Source organism: Pelodiscus sinensis, chromosome 14 (genome assembly GCF_052426305.1).
Source record: "Pelodiscus sinensis isolate ZL-2025 chromosome 14, ASM5242630v1, whole genome shotgun sequence".
NCBI classification, from domain to species: domain Eukaryota; kingdom Metazoa; phylum Chordata; order Testudines; family Trionychidae; genus Pelodiscus; species Pelodiscus sinensis.
Window position 1 is genome coordinate 7,617,417 of NC_143065.1, and position 16,848 is coordinate 7,634,264.

The 16,848-nt window shown below is 64.3% G+C and overlaps 1 protein-coding gene across 1 annotated transcript; it reads left to right on the top strand.

Moving 5' to 3' along the window:
* LOC102455314 (zona pellucida sperm-binding protein 3-like) lies at positions 1-5,322 on the top strand. The gene is made up of 9 exons (XM_025183616.3): positions 1-571; positions 3,061-3,179; positions 3,260-3,363; positions 3,757-3,934; positions 4,029-4,149; positions 4,240-4,331; positions 4,688-4,833; positions 4,947-5,054; positions 5,131-5,322. Exons 1-9 carry the CDS (start codon positions 116-118, stop codon positions 5,217-5,219), a joined length of 1,413 nt encoding a protein of 470 aa, XP_025039401.3. The 5' UTR covers positions 1-115; the 3' UTR covers positions 5,220-5,322.
* Positions 5,323-16,848: the final 11,526 nt, after the last annotated feature.

Sequence of the window (16,848 nt, forward strand, 5' to 3'; positions counted from 1 at the left end):
GCGGCCAGCTGGGTCTGGTCAGGTTTCCCTGTCCCGGGCCAGGGAGGGGCTGTGATTGGGCCCCGGCTGCCTGCGCTCCAGGGGCGGGTGTTCATCGCCAGGGCTTAGGTGGGGTATGAGGGCCCAGAGCAGCAGTTCCCCTCCAGGCTGGCTTGGCTGCAGGATGGGGTCCTGGCTGGGCTTTGCCCTGCTGTGCTGGACACTCAGTGGGGTGGCCTGTTACAACCCCTGGGATTTCTCCAGGAGCGACTCAGCCATCTGGAGACCCACCCCCAGGGCTGAGCCCCCTCGCAGACAGGCCCATGTGGCCTCCCCTGCCCATCCCTACGCCTGGGCTCGGGTTGATGCTTCCCAGCTCCGGGCTGTGTCCCCGGAGCAGCCTGTGACGGTGCAGTGCGAGGAGGCTCAGATGGTGATCACGGTGCACAGGGATCTGTTTGGGACCGGGCAGCTGATCAAAGCTGCTGACCTGAGTCTCGGCACGGCCGCCTGCCCGTACACGTCCCTCGGGGCTGCGGAGAACACGGTCACCTTTGCAGCTGGCCTCCATGAGTGCGGCAGCACCTTGCAGGTAAGAATCCCTCGCCCGCTGGAATCCCCTTGGGGAGAAAGCTCTCGCCTGCTGGGCCAGAAGGGGTCAAGTGCCCTCGTGTCTGCCTTGTGCCAAAATCCTCCGCCTGGCATTCCAGAGCGATGCGATGTGCTGCGTGCCGCGCCAGAGCACCATGCCTGTGACCTGGCTGTGCGTGCCACGCCAGAGCGCCGTGCCTGTGACCTGGCTGTGAGTGCCGCGTCAGAGTGCCGTGCCTGTGACCTGGCTGTGCGTGCCACGCCAAAGCGCTGTGCCTGTGACCTGGCTGTGAGTGCCGCGCCAGAGCGCCGTGCCTGTGACCTGGCTGCGCGTGCCGTGCCAGAGCGCCGTGCCTGTGACCTGGCTGTGCGTGCCGCGCCAGAGCGCCGTGCCTGTGACCTGGCCGTGCGTGCCGCGTCAGAGTGCCGTGCCTGTGACCTGGCCGTGCGTGCCGCGCCAGAGCGCCGTGCCTGTGACCTGGCCGTGCATGCCACGCCAGAGCGCCGTGCCTGTGACCTGGCTGTGAGTGCCGCGCCAGAGCGCCGTGCCTGTGACCTGGCTGCGCGTGCCGCGCCAGAGCGCTGTGCCTGTGACCTGGCTGTGCGTGCCGCGCCAGAGCGCCGTGCCTGTGACCTGGCTGTGCGTGCCGCGCCAGAGCGCCGTGCCTGTGACCTGGCTGTGCGTGCCGCGCCAGAGCGCCGTGCCTGTGACCTGGCTGTGAGTGCCATGCCAGAGCGCCGTGCCTGTGACCTGGCTGTGAGTGCCGCGCCAGAGCGCCGTGCCTGTGACCTGGCTGTGAGTGCCATGCCAGAGCGCCGTGCCTGTGACCTGGCTGTGAGTGCCGCGCCGGAGCGCCGTGCCTGTGACCTGGCTGTGAGTGCCTAGCCAGAGCGCCGTGCCTGTGACCTGGCTGTGAGTGCCGCACCAGAGCGCCGTGCCTGAGACCTGGCTGTGCGTGCCGCACCAGAGCGCCGTGCCTGAGACCTGGCTGTGCGTGCCGCACCAGAGCGCTGTGCCTGAGACCTGGCTGTGCGTGCCGCACCAGAGCGCTGTGCCTGTGACCTGCTGGCTGTGCATGGCGTGCGGGCCCCGTGCCTCTGACCTGCTGGCTGTGCGTGGCATGTGGGCCCCGTGCCTGTGACCTGCTGGCTGTGCGTGGTGTGCGGGCCCCCTGCCTGTGACTTGCTGGCTGTGCGTGCCGCACCAGAGCGCTGTGCCTGTGACCTGCTGGCTGTGCGTGGCGTGCGGGCCCCGTGCCTCTGAGCTGCTGGCTGTGCGTGGTGTGCGGGCCCCGTGCCTGTGACCTGCTGGCTGTGCGTGCCGCACCAGAGCGCTGTGCCTGTGGCCTGCTGGCTGTGCGTGGCATGCGGGCCCCGTGCCTGTGACCTGCTGGCTGTGCGTGGCGTGCGGGCCCCGTGCCTGTGACCTGCTGGCTGTGCATGCCGCACCAGAGCGCTGTGCCTGTGGCCTGCTGGCTGTGCGTGGCGTGCGGGCCCCGTGCCTGTGACCTGCTGGCTGTGCGTGCCGTACCAGAGCGCTGTGCCTGTGGCCTGCTGGCTGTGCGTAGCGTGTGGGCCCCGCGCCTGTGGCCTGCTGGCTGTGCGTGGCGTGTGGCTGTGGGGCCAGGTGACAATAGGAATGACACTTGCTTGTAAAGAAGCCAGACAAGCTGCTTTGTTGTGCCCCTCCCAATGTGGGACCCTTCTGGAGAGCCCCGCCCCCCAGTCTTGTCTGCCTAAAAGTGGTGGCTGGAAACATTGAAACCCGGGTTCAACCAATGACTCTGTGTCTGCCAAGGCCGGCGGGGGAGGGGGATACGTTGCTAGCAACAGGGAAGGGCTGGGACTTTCTGCCCCGTTTATGACCCATCTGTGGGGTTTGGGGGGTGAGCTATGACCCCTGGTTACTCCGGCTGTGTCCCAGGAGCTCCCCTGGCTTGGAAGGTTGCAGTAATTCCAGGGGTGCCGAGTGCAGAGTCTGCCCTTGGCTCTCCCTGGAGCTCCCGAGGCTGGAATGGTTCACGGAAACTAGAACCAAACCTCCCCTGGATCTGCTTTCTGGGCTCCGTGCTGTCAGCGCAGGACTGGCACACGGACGCCCTGACATTCACCAGCCATGCCCCATCTGGAAGGCAGAGGTGCTGGAGCGGGACTGGGGCTTTTATTCTTGGCTCTGCCAGTGGCCTCCAGGGTGACCTTGGACAAGTCACTTCCTCTGCTCTGTGCCTCGGTTTCTCCATGTGCACACAGGGGTTAAGGAATGCTAGCGGCTCCCTTTGCAAAGTCCCTGAGCTCTGCTGACGAGACATATACATTTATGGATATATAAGAGGTTGCGATTGATCCACTCGGAAGCAAAGCCCTCCTTAAGAAATGCATCATTTCTGGTGGGATGCAGCTGATTCCTTGCTCTGCCGGGACCACTTTCCGTTTGATCAGCTGTGGTTTAGCAATCTTACTGTGGGCCTTCCAATATCTGCCTCTCCCCAGATGACTCCAAACTCCTTGGTCTACAGCACAAGCCTGTTCTACAACCCCAGCCCTGCCAGCAACCCAGTGATCCAGAGAACCAATCCAGCTGTGATTCCTGTTGAGTGTCACTATCCCAGGTGAGGTGAGGTGAGGCTCCTGTCCTTGCACTGACTGGCCATTCTGGGGTCTGTCTTAACCCCGGGACCTACCGTTCCAGGAAGGACAATGTGAGCAGCAGAGCCATCAAGCCAACCTGGGTCCCCTTCAGCTCCACCTTGTCTGCGGAGGAGAGGCTGGGTTTCTCCCTGCGCCTGATGAACGGTAGGTGGGGGGCCATGTCTCACCTGACGTGCCAATACCTGTTGCTCTGGACCCCTCTCCAGCTTCACAGGGGCTCTCCGAGGACTCTAGGGGTCAGGACAAAGCTGGGCACCGCTTGGTACTGCAAGAAGGAGATTTGAACAGCAGAGCCTGAATAATCCACAGGCCATGCACCTTTCCCTAGCTAGCTTCTCCTGCCCCCAGGGGGATCCCCGCTGAGGCTGCTCTGGTGGGTCTGTCCCACCTGGTCCCACTCCCACCTGCTGCTCTCACCAGCCCCGCATCCAGCCTTCTCCTCCAAAGGCAGCGACTCCGCCCCACCAGTCCGGGCGCTGGGGTCTCGAGGGAGCCAGCCCCTCGGCCCGGGATGCTCATGCAGAGCTTGCCTTGCAGATGACTGGAGCGCCGAGAGACCCTCCAGTGGCTTCCAGCTGGGAGAGCTCATGCACATCCAGGCTGATGTCAGCACTGAGAACCACGTGGCTTTGAGGCTCTTTGTGGACAGCTGCGTGGCCACCCTGAGCCCAGACAGGGACTCTTCTCCCCGCTACGCAATCATTGACTTCAACGGGTAAGGGCTGGGTGTCCCTGGGGGCTCTCTGCTGCTGTAGCTGCTAAGGAGCTGGCTTGGCTCACTCCGTGATGACGGTAACTCTTGTGTCTAGCTGCCTGGTGGACGGGAGATCAGAGGACAGCACCTCAGCCTTCATTTCCCCCCGGCCCAGGCAGGACTCGCTGCAGTTCACCGTGGATGTGTTCAAGTTCGCTGCAGACGCCAGCAACCTGGTGAGACGCTCCTCCCCCTAAGCCCAGACTCAAGAGGGGCTGGAATCCGCTGCGTGTGCGGCTAACCCCTCCCTGCCCCTTCCCCTCCAGATCTACATCACCTGCCATCTGAAAGTCACGGCTGCTGAGCAAGCCCCCGACCCCTTGAACAAGGCCTGCTCCTTCAGCAAAGCTGGCCAGACGTGAGTAGCTGGAGCCAGGACAGGAGCCTGCGAGAGGAGGCAGTGGCTTGGCTCCGGAGGGCTTGCGGCCTGCGTGCAGGACGTGGTTTGGGCGCCGTGGGGCCGGGCCCTGGGCTGAAGGATGTGACGCTGATGTAGGCCGGCGACATGGCACATCCGGCAGGGCGCCGGCTCTGAGGACCCGGGATAACTGCTCCCAGGACTGCGGTTGTTTTTGCGAGGGGGGAGAAGGGGCCGGTCCCTGTGGAAACCCTTCGCCCTGGGCCCCTTGTGAGCGAGCTGAGCTCCTTGGCTGTGCACGTGGGGCGGGGGCCCGACCCTGCCCAGCCGGAGGTAACCCTCTCCTTCTGCTCCAGCTGGCTTCCCGTGGAAGGCACCAGAGACATCTGCAGCTGCTGTGAGACGGGCGCCTGCGGGCTGCTGGGAGGCCAGTCCAGGAGAGCGAACCCCCTGGACAGGTGGTCGGGGTGGCGCTTCCAAAGAGACGTGCCCCCCGGGCAGGGTAAGGGCTCGCCGGTGGCTGTCGCACGGTGCGGTGCCGCTCTGGCCATAGCCGGGGCTCTGCCCCAAGGCTGGGCTGGGGCGTTACTGGGCCTCTCTCCTCCCTCTGTGCAGGCGCGTCCGGGGGCAGAGACGTCCAGGCTGACGTTGCAGTTGGACCCGTGTTCATCCTTGGCCCAGGCTCACGGGGTCTCCGGGAAGGAGGGCGGGAAGCTCCCCAGGGTAAGGCACCTGCAAGCCCCGGGGCCTGGCTCTGGGCCCGGCGTTTCTGTTCTAATGGCCCCTTGTCTCCCCGCAGGTGCTGCAGGGGAGCACGGCGCCATGGTGGGCCTGGTTTCCACGGCAGCAGCCGTAGCCGTGGCCTGGTTTCCATGGCTGTGGCGATAGCTCCGGCCTTTCCCCGTGTAGTCGCCTCCTTCGCCCGGGAACGCAACCGGCCTGGGCGTCGCTCTCATGACTCCTCCAATAAAGTGTGACAACAGCACCAGGACCCACGCCACTGCCGAATGCCTGGGGGGAGGGCACCGGGACCCACACCACTGCCGAATGCCTGGGGAGAAGGGCACTGGGACCCACGCCACTGCCGAATGCCTGGGGGGAGGGCACCGGGACCCACACCACTGCCGAATGCCTGGGGGGAGGGCACCGGGACCCACGCCACTGCCGAATGCCTGGGGGGAGGGCACCGGGACCCACACCACTGCCGAACGCCTGGGGGGAGGGCACCGGGACCCACACCACTGCCGAATGCCTGGGGGGAGGGCACCGGGACCCACACCACTGCCGAATGCCTGGGGGGAGGGCACCGGGACCCACACCACTGCCGAATGCCTGGGGAGAAGGGCACTGGGACCCACGCCACTGCCGAATGCCTGGGGGGAGGGCACCGGGACCCACGCCACTGCCGAATGCCTGGGGGGGGCACCGGGACCCACACCACTGCCGAACGCCTGGGGGGAGGGCACCGGGACCCACGCCACTGCCGAATACCTGGGGGGGGCACCGGGACCCACACCACTGCCGAATGCCTGGGGGGGGCACCGGGACCCACACCACTGCCGAACGCCTGGGGGGAGGGCACCGGGACCCACACCACTGCCGAATGCCTGGGGGGGGCACCGGGACCCACGCCACTGCCGAATGCCTGGGGGGGAGGGCACCGGGACCCACACCACTGCCGAATGCCTGGGGGGAGGGCACAGGGACCCACACCACTGCTGAATGCCTGGGGGGAGGGCACAGGGACCCACACCACTGCCGAATGCCTGGGGGGGGCACCGGGACCCACACCACTGCCGAATGCCTGGGGGGATGGCACCGGGACCCACACCACTGCCGAATGCCTGGGGGGGGCACCGGGACCCACACCACTGCCGGATGCCTGGGGGGAGGGCACCGGGACCCACACCACTGCCGAATGCCTGGGGGGATGGCACCGGGACCCACGCCACTGCCGAATGCCTGGGGGGAGGGCACAGGGACCCACACCACTGCCGAATGCCTGGGGGGAGGGCACCGGGACCCACACCACTGCCGAATGCCTGGGGGGAGGGCACAGGGACCCACACCACTGCCGAATGCCTGGGGGGGAGGGCACCGGGACCCACACCACTGCCGAATGCCTGGGGGGGAGGGCACAGGGACCCACGCCACTGCCGAATGCCTGGGGGGAGGGCACCGGGACCCACACCACTGCCGAATGCCTGGGGGGAGGGCACAGGGACCCACGCCACTGCCGAATGCCTGGGGGGAGGGCACCGGGACCCACACCACTGCCGAATGCCTGGGGGGAGGGCACCGGGACCCACACCACTGCCGAATGCCTGGGGGGGGCACCGGGACCCACACCACTGCCGAATGCCTGGGGGGAGGGCACAGGGACCCACACCACTGCCGAATACCTGGGGGGAGGGCACAGGGACCCACACCACTGCCGAATGCCTGGGGGGGGCACCGGGACCCACACCACTGCCGAATGCCTGGGGGGAGGGCACCGGGACCCACACCACTGCCGAATACCTGGGGGGAGGGCACAGGGACCCACACCACTGCCGAATGCCTGGGGGGAGGGACAGGGACCCACACCACTGCCGAATGCCTGGGGGGGGCACCGGGACCCACACCACTGCCGAATACCTGGGGGGAGGGCACCGGGACCCACACCACTGCCGAATGCCTGGGGGGATGGCACAGGGACCCACACCACTGCCGAATGCCTGGGGGGGGTGGCACCGGGACCCACGCCACTGCCGAATACCTGGGGGGAGGGCACCGGGACCCACACCACTGCCGAATACCTGGGGGGAGGCACAGGGACCCACACCACTGCCGAATACCTGGGGGGAGGGCACCGGGACCCACACCACTGCCGAATGCCTGGGGGGAGGCACAGGGACCCACACCACTGCCGAATACCTGGGGGGAGGGCACCGGGACCCACACCACTGCCGAATACCTGGGGGGAGGGCACCGGGACCCACACCACTGCCGAATACCTGGGGGGATGGCACAGGGACCCACACCACTGCCGAATGCCTGGGGGGGATGGCACCGGGACCCACACCAATGCCGAATGCCTGGGGGGATGGCACCGGGACCCACACCAATGCCGAATGCCTGGGGGGATGGCACCGGGACCCACACCAATGCCGAATGCCTGGGGGGATGGCACAGGGACCCACACCACTGCCGAATGCCGGGGGGGAGGGCACCGGGACCCACACCACTGCCGGATGCCTGGGGGGAGGGCACAGGGACCCACACCACTGCCGAATGCCTGGGGGGGAGGGCACCGGGACCCACACCACTGCCGAATGCCTGGGGGGAGGGCACAGGGACCCACACCACTGCCGAATGCCTGGGGGGAGGGCACCGAGACCCACACCACTGCCGAATACCTGGGGGGAGGGCACAGGGACCCACACCACTGCCGGATGCCTGGGGGGAGGGCACGGGGACCCACACCACTGCCGAATACCTGGGGGGAGGGCACAGGGACCCACACCACTGCCGAATGCCTGGGGGGAGGGCACAGGGACCCACACCACTGCCGAATGCCTGGGGGGAGGGCACCGGGACCCACACCACTGCCGGATGCCTGGGGGGAGGGCACAGGGACCCACACCACTGCCGAATGCCTGGGGGGAGGGCACCGAGACCCACGCCACTGCCGAATGCCTGGGGGGAGGGCACAGGGACCCACACCACTGCCGAATGCCTGGGGGGAGGGCACCGAGACCCACGCCACTGCCGAATGCCTGGGGGGACGGCACAGGGACCCACACCACTGCCGAATGCCTGGGGGGAGGGCACAGGGACCCACACCACTGCCGAATACCTGGGGGGGAGGCACAGGGACCCACACCACTGCCGAATGCCTGGGGGGAGGGCACAGGGACCCACACCACTGCCGAATGCCTGGGGGGGAGGGCACAGGGACCCACACCACTGCCGAATGCCTGGGGGCTGGGGGCTGAGGGCGGGGGGCCAGCGCCAATGCCGGATGCCTGGGGGCTGAGAGCGGGAGGACCTGCGCCAATGCCGGATGCCTGGGGGGAAGGGCGGGGGGCCAGTGCCAATGCCGGATGCCTGGGGGAAGGGCGGGGGGCCCTGCGCCAATGCCGGATGCCTGGGGGGAAGGGTGGGGGCCTGCGCCAATGCCGGATGCCTGGGGGGAAGGGCGGGGGGCCAGTGCCAATGCCGGATGCCTGGGGGGAAGGGTGGGGGGCCCTGCGCCAATGCTGGATGCCTGGGGGGAAGGGTGGGGGCCTGCGCCAATGCCGGATGCCTGGGGGGAAGGGCGGGGGCCCTGCGCCAATGCCGGATGCCTGGGGGGAAGGGCGGGGGGCCAGTGCCAATGCCGGATGCCTGGGGGGAAGGGTGGGGGGCCCTGCACCAATGCTGGATGCCTGGGGGGAAGGGTGGGGGCCTGCGCCAATGCCGGATGCCTGGGGGGAAGGGCGGGGGGCCCTGCACCAATGCCGGATGCCAGGGGGGAAGGGCGGGGGGACCTGCGCCAATGCCGGATGCCTGGGGGGAAGGGCGGGGGGCCCTGCGCCAATGCCGGATGCCGGGGGGGAAGGGCGGGGGGCCCTGCACCAATGCCGGATGCCAGGGGGGAAGGGCGGGGGGCCTGCGCCAATGCCGGATGCCTGGGGGGGAAGGGTGGGGGGCCCTGCACCAATGCTGGATGCCTGGGGGGAAGGGTGGGGGCCTGCGCCAATGCCGGATGCCTGGGGGGAAGGGCGGGGGGCCCTGCACCAATGCCGGATGCCAGGGGGGAAGGGCGGGGGGACCTGCGCCAATGCCGGATGCCTGGGGGGAAGGGCGGGGGGCCCTGCGCCAATGCCGGATGCCTGGGGGGAAGGGCGGGGGGCCCTGCACCAATGCCGGATGCCAGGGGGGAAGGGTGAGGGGCCCTGCGCCAATGCCGGATGCCTGGGGGGAAGGGCGGGGGGCCCTGCGCCAATGCCGGATGCCTGGGGGCTGAGAGCGGGGGGCCCTGCACCAATGCCGGATGCCTGGGGGCTGAGAGCGGGGGGCCTGCGCCAATGCCGGATGCCTGGGGGCTGAGAGCGGGGGGCCTGCGCCAATGCCGGATGCCTGGGGGCTGAGAGCGGGGGGCCTGCGCCAATGCCGGATGCCTGGGGGCTGAGAGCGGGGGTACCTGCGCCAATGCCGGATGCCTACGGGGGCTGTGTGGCATCTGGCCCCCTGCTCCCACTGATGCTGAGGCAGAATTAAACCTTGGCCGGCTCTGATGGGGCTTGTCCCAGCGGACCCTGAGCCCCTGCAGCAAGGGACACTCCCCAGCTCCCTGGGAAGGCCGCTCCCAGCTCAGCTCCCCTTGGCGCCTCCCCCAGCTCTCCGGGTGCCGCCAGGAAGGCCACTGCCCCATCGCCTCCCGCGAGCAGCTGCAGGCAGAGCAGTTCCAGCCGGTGGCCAGGTGCCCCTCACGCCAGAGGATGCCCAGCTTGTTAGGCTTCCCTGATTGGTCAGGATTCCCCCCGCCCCCCGCTGCGGTCCCTGAACTCTTCCCTTCGCGCCCGTACTGCAGGGGGCTGCCAGCAGAGCAGGGCCAACTTTGTGTTTTGCATGTGAGCCCCATATGGTTCCCCCGGGCTTTGGGGCGTGCAGCTCCTCCCACGGAGGCTCTGTGTGCTGAGACGCACTGGGAGGGGATAGTGGCCTGCAGCAGACAGGTGGCTCCTCCTCGCACCCCCGGCAAGCTCTCCAACGCGGAGCCTGGCGCGATTTGCCCACAGCTGGGGCAGTTGCAAATTCTCAGTGGGAGGAGGGAGCTCCTGTCCTCCATGGCCAGCGTGGGGGGAGGAGGCCAGGAAACGAGAAACCTGAGAGCTGAGGCGGGGAGACCCGCTGTCGATTGGGTAATCAGCCACGCTCTCTGTGCTTGGGTCCCCCCACCACCACCACCAGCCTGAGACACCAGGTTGCAGGGGGCCAACCTCCAGGCGTGTCCCGGAGTCTCCAGCACTAAAAACCAGGTTTTCATTGGAGATGGTCATGTGACATCCAGCCAGAACCAGCAGCCTTCTGTCCCTTCCTGGCTCTTGCCAGCTGCTGGCCTGCCTACTGCACACGCACATGTGCCCTGTGCCACTCAGGGCTGCTGGCTGTCCCGCCCCACGGCCAGAGCCATTCCCGGCAATGGTGCCCGGTGCGGCCAGCTGCAAGAAATGGGAAAATCAGAACAGAGGTGGAGGCCCCTGGAACAGACCAGGTCTTGCCCAGCCCTTCGCTCCTCTCAGCTGCCCCTTCCCCATGTGCATTACATCAGGGGAGAGCCCCTCAGGGTATGTCTACACTACAGCACTAATTCGAACTAACTTAATTTGAACTAAGCTAATTCGAATTAGCGCATCTAGACTTAAAAACTAGTTCGAATTAGCGTTTTGCTAATTCGAACTAACATGTCCACACTGAGTGGACCCTGAACTGAGGTTAAGGATGGCCGGAAGCAGTGCCGGCAGGGCATCAGCTTAGGACTTAGGGTATGTCTACACTACAGCGCTAATTCAAACTAACTTAGTTCGAATTAGTTAATTCGAACTAAGCTAATTCGAATTAGTGCATCTAGAACTAAAAAATAGTTCGAATTAGCGTTTTGCTAATTCGAACTAGCGCGTCCACATTAAGTGGACCCTGAACCAGGCTTAAGGATGGCCGGAAGCAGTGCCAGCAGGGTATCAGAGGAGGACTTAGAGCGTGGAGATGCTGCCTCAGGCTAGCCGAGGGCTGTGCTTAAAGGGTCCTGACCCCCACCCCGGACAGACAGTTCTCAGGGGTGCCCCGCTTGCAAAGCAGTCCTGGCTTGGAGTGCCCGGACTACCCACACTGGGCACATCACAGCACTCGGCCATCAGACCGGCTACACTTGCCGCAGGCTGCCATCTGAGGAAAGGGGGCAATTGGGGGGCTGCAGGAGAGCTTCCACCCCCAGAAGCCCGCAGAGCCAGCCCAGTCCTCCCCATCGGGGGCTCGTACCCCATTCCTCCCTCACCTCCTTCCACTTACCCTTCCCTAGCCCCTCTTCTTGATGTACAAAATAAAGGACAATTGTGTTCAAAAATGGAATCTGTCTTTATTGAACAAAACTGGGGGAGACTGGGAAAAGGAGGTGGGAGAGGGGAAGAGAGAGGCTGGGAGAGGGGAGGGCAACTAAAATGATCAGGGGTTGGGAACAGGTCCCATATGAAGAGAGGCTAAAGAGACTAGGACTTTTCAGCTTAGAAAAGAGGAGATGGAGGGGGGACAGGATAGAGGTCTCTAAAAGGAGGAGTTGGGTGGAGAGGGTGCATACAGAAGAGTTCTTCATTAGTTCCCATAAAGAAGGACTAGAGGACACCAAAGGAAAGGAATGGATAGCAGGCTTCAAACTAGTAACAGAAAGTTGTTCTTCACAAAGCAAAGAGTCAACCTGTGGAACTCCTTGCTGCAGGAGGCTGTGAAGGCTAGAACTGGAACAGAGTTTAAAGGAAAGTGAGATCAAGTCATGGAGGTTGTGTCCATGGAGTGGTATTAGCCAGGGAGTAGAAATGGTGTCCCTGGCCTCTGTTTGTGGAAGGCTGGAGATGGATGGCACGAGACAAATGGCTTGGTCATTGTCTTTGGTCCATCCCCTCCAGGATACCTAGTGTTGGCCGCTGTCGGCAGACAGGCTACTGGGCTAGCTGGACTTTTGGTCTGACCCAGGACGGCCATTCTAAGCTCAGGGCTCAGGGTCGGGGGTCTCACTGGACCACCTTGATTTTCATGCAAACCTGCTCCTGGGTGGCCAGGCTGGCAGCTCTCCTGCCCTAGATGGCCACTTTCCTGTGCCTAGTGCGGAGGTCGTGGATGAGGTCCACGATGTCCGCACTAGACCAGGTGGGCGCCCGCCTCTTGCGGCCCCAGGCAGGCTCCCGGGAGTCACCAGCCTGATCCCGGGAAGAGGCGGAGGGCTGGGTAGCAGCGGGTGGCCGGCTCGAGCCATGCCAGGTGCAGGGTCTGCTGGCTGGGTGCTGGCAGGCTTGCACCTGGCCTGGGCACTGTAGCCAGCTCGTGCCCCTTTAAGGGCTCCAGGGCTGGGAGGGGGGCAGAAGAGTTTCCCTGGTGGTGCCCAGAGTGGCCACCAGGGAAAGCTGGGGAGGGCTAGCCTCCCACTAGTTCGAATTAAGTGGCTACACAGCCCTTAATTGGAACTAGTTAATTCGAACTAGGCTTAGTCCTCGTAGAATGAGGTTTACCTAGTTCGAATTAAGCGCTCCGCTAGTTCGAATTAAGTTCGAACTAGCAGTTTGCATGTGTAGCGCCTATCAAAGTTAATTCGAACTAACGTCTGTTAGTTTGAATTAACTTTGTAGTGTAGACATACCCTCACTCTGACCCTGCAGCAAAGGGAAGGTGACGTGAAAAGGGGAGGGGTAAACACTTGTGACCAGGTTGGGGCTGGAAGAAAGCACAGGTTATACCAGCTGGGTTTTGCTGGAGTCTCTCCTCTGGACCCTGCTGCTGTTGCAATGTTACCCTACCTCTGCTCCCACATCTACCCGGGTGTAACGCCCTCTGCCCCGCTCTCCTGCTGACTGGGGTTAGCGGGGTCCTGGGGCTGCCACTTACATGTGTCTTTGGGTATGTCTACACTGCCACCCTAGTTCGAACTAGGGTGGCTAATGTAGGCATTCGAAATTGCAGGTACACCTCGTTCCACGAGGAGTAACGGTAGTTCGAATTAGAGAGCCTAATTCGAACTACCTACTCTGTGCCGCATGTAGCTGCGGGCACGGAGTCCTCATTAAGGGGGTTTTAAAAATGGTGGCGCCCGGCAAGATGCAAATGAAGGCTGGGATATTTAAATCCCGGGCTTCATTTGCAACTTCGAATGCCTACATTAGCCACCCTAGTTCGAACGAGGGTGGCAGTGTAGACAGACCCTTTGTAAATAAAATCCTGCTCACCTACAGCTTCAGGCAGCTGCTGGGAGCCGGGGTTTTGGAGGACTTACTTTGCACCTCTGAGACACACGAATCCAGCTCCCCCGCTCGGATGCTCCTTTGTCTGAAGTGAAGATGCTTTCTTTTTTGAAAGTTCCAATAACAATATTTAACCCCTCTGCTTCTGCAATCACAAGCAGCTACCTGCTTTCACCTACAGTTCTTCAGCTGGTGAAAATCGGTGTAGCTTGTTGATTTCAGCTGATCAATACTGACGCAAGCTCGCAAGCTCGGTATCTGGTTCTGCCAGGGGCCATGAGTTCCTGGCCGCTGACAGCCTGGGCCTGCCGTCCTAGCAGCCAGAGGATTCTCTGCCTGGTGCCACTACCCCTTGGCCTGACCACAGCCAGAGTAAAATTAATCAACAGCTTTGATTACATGAGTCCAGAGTGTCTGAGCCCAGCCCCCTACACAGCCCGGCCCGGCCCCGAGTGTCTGTGCCCAGCCCCCTACACAGCCCGGCCCGGCCCCGAGTGTCTGTGCCCAGCCCCCTACGCAGCCCAGCCCGGCCCCGAGTGTCTGTGCCCAACCCCCCTACACAGCCCGGCCCAGCAGCTGGGGGCTTGTACTTGCAGCTGCCTTGCCTCCGGCTTGGGGGCAGGAACACGGCAGTGAGAGATGCTGCAGAGCCCTCATGAGCACCATCAGGTGGCCTGCCTACAAGCCCTGCAAGGAGGCAGCACCGTCTAGTGGTCGGAGCCTTGAGCTGGGAGGCGGGAGCCTGGCACTCCTTGGGTAGGGCTGTTTTCTCACGCTGGGCTGGTGGCAGCGAGGACAAAATGCTCGCAGGCTGCAGGGTCAGCCTGCTGGCAGGAGTCCAGCTTTCCAAGGGTTAATCAGTAAGCCCGGCTTGCAGCGCGTGTTATGGGCTGTGCCGCTCTGACCCAGCAGGGGCTGCTTTCTTGAGCCAAGGGCTCTGCGCGCCTGCCAAGCCTTCCCCTCCCGCCCTCCTTTTTCCTAATGACTCCACTCAGCGGGAAGGGGGGCCGTGGCCGGTCTGCTGGCTGACCCTCCCAGCGCCGCCCATCAGGAGATGCTCTCTGGGCTGGCGTGAGGGAGGGAGCCTGGCCGGCCAGCCTAGGGCATTCCGGGCGCTGTCTGCATTAGGGAAATGACACAGCGCTGTTTGTTCTGCTCTGCTCTTCCAGCAAGCTCCCCCGGCCTGGCTGCCTCTGCTCCCCCGGCCTGGCTGCCTCTGCTCCCCCGGCCTGGCTGCCTCTGCTTCCCTGGGCCAGCCCTCCTCATACGGGCCTCGCCATGGTCGCGCTCCCATCGCTGTCTTGCTGGCGGTCGGGAATGGCCGCTCTGTCGGGCACAAGCTCTGATTGGCAGCGGGGGCCTGGGAACTGATATTAGAGGCTGCAGCTGCAATCGGCATCCCTCTGCGCTAGAGGCAGGCCCTGCCCCAGGCACTTACAGGCTGCATGGCCAGGCCCAGCACACGCACAGAAGGGAGGGAAGTGACTTGCCCTCAGTCCCGCAGCAGAAGGGCCTGGATCTCTGCTAGGTGCTCTAGCCATTAGTCCACGCTGCCTCCTGATGCAGAAGCCTTTTCAGGAGTAGCCTGGGGGTAGCTGTGGGGAGGGGGACGTGGCTTGCCAGGGCATCTTGCGGCATCTTCTCTGGCTGGCACTGCAGGGGGCAGATGAGCTGACTGCAATGGGCCCTGCTAGTTTTCAACCCATGACTCAGGCTGGGAGGGGAGCTGCAGGATCTGGCAGGCCAGCCACAGCTGCTGCCAGCACCTCCCAGGCCGGGCTGATGGGATGGGGAGGCCGGGCTGTCACAGGGCCAGGGTGTGTCCAGGAATAACTGCACTGGGTGTGGTGGCAGGGCTCAGGCCCTGCCAGGAGCACAGCTAGTGAAGGGCTCTGCATCTCGCCTCCCCGCCTTGGCTGCGGCCTCTGGATGTGGGACTCAAGCACCTGAGAGGTTACCAGACCCTATTCCAATGGGAGGCCCATTGCAGCTGGCCCAGCACGGAGCCATGGCAACACAGCCAGGCGTGCTGGGGAGGGGGCGGGAGGAGGAGACAGGACCCCGGTAGAGTTGCCAGATGGTTTAACAAAACTGAACAGCCGCCCCCCTCCCCCTCGTCCCCTTCCAAAAAAAAAACACCCGGAAAAAATTGTGTTGAGAAAAAAAAAGGTGGGAGACCAAAGTTCTAAAGCAAAAAAAAAAAAAGGGCGCTGTGCCTTTAAATGGCCCCACACGCCTCACTCCCCCGCCCCCGCCAGATGAATGCGAGGAAAATTGTCCCCGCCGGGCTTCCATCCGAGGCAAACGGGAAATACCGGACATTTCACGTGTCCAGTATTTTGCCTTTTTACCGGCCGGGGACCCGAATAACGAACAGTCCAGGCGAAAACCAGACATCTGGCAACCCTCGACCCCTGGGGGCTGACGAGTGGGGGGCGTTAGCAAAGTTTGCTTGGCCGGGGGTACCATGCTGAGCTGGCGGCTGGGCCAGAAGGGCTCTGGCAGAGCTGTGCAGGGCGCTGGGCTGCAGCCGTGCGGGGGCCCCCTTGGGGTCAGGCAGCCGGGGTGGGCATTACCAGGGCTGCGTGAGGGCCAGGCCTGGATTGCAGGGCCCGTTTGGAGCTGCCTGGAGGCCATTTGCTGCTGCTCCTGGCTGCAGTGCCGCTCCCTCCCCAAGCCCGTGGCCAGCCCCTGGCCAGCGAGCGCCATCAGGGCCCCCCAAGGCAGCCACTTTCCCCGCTGCCCGCCCATCTGACAGGGCTCCCGCCAGCCAAGAGTTGAGAGTGGGAGGAATGTGCTGTGGGGCTGCCACACCCCCCTCATTCCTGTCCGACTCCGCCTGGCCCTGCTTTCCCAGGCTCCTCTGCAGGGCTTGCTTTCCAAGGGCTCCTTGGCTCCCCCGCCGGAGGCTGCTTGCTCTCTGGCTGGGGAGGAAGAGGACAGACCGGCTTGCGGTCTCTGTAGCAACATGGTTTGCTTGTGGCCTTTCCAGCGGAGGCTCTAGAAACAAGTCCCCACAAGCAGTGAGCAGGCTGGGAAGCGCACGGCCAGGTGCACAGCATACCTGAGCCGCGTTAGCCCCACACGTTCCCAGCGCTGCCGCAGCGTACGTGCCTCGCAGACCGGCGCCGGCTGCTGCTGCTACTGCAGGTCTCCAAGAGGCAGTGTTCTGCGGGCACCGCACGGGACCGGAGTCCGGCCTTTACCTCCCCAGGGACCTGGGAGACACGGTACCTCCCTGGTACCCTCAGCGCATAGCCTTGCTTCCCAGTACAGCCGGCAGGAACCAGGGCTGGGTTCAATACTGAGGGGAGCCTTTTCACCCAGACACCGCTCGAGCCCCAGCCAGTGACCTGGGAATGTTACGCTGTGAGGCAAAACCTCCCCAGTTGCTAGCACAGGCTCCGGATGTAGCAAAGAAACTGGTCATGGAAGGAGGGAACATTGCTTAGGGAACGTGCCACAGCAGGATTCAGACACAAAGCTGTGAGCAGGACACACACCCCAGAGCGTGTGGGGCAGAGTCTCCTGCCTTGTTTCATTGA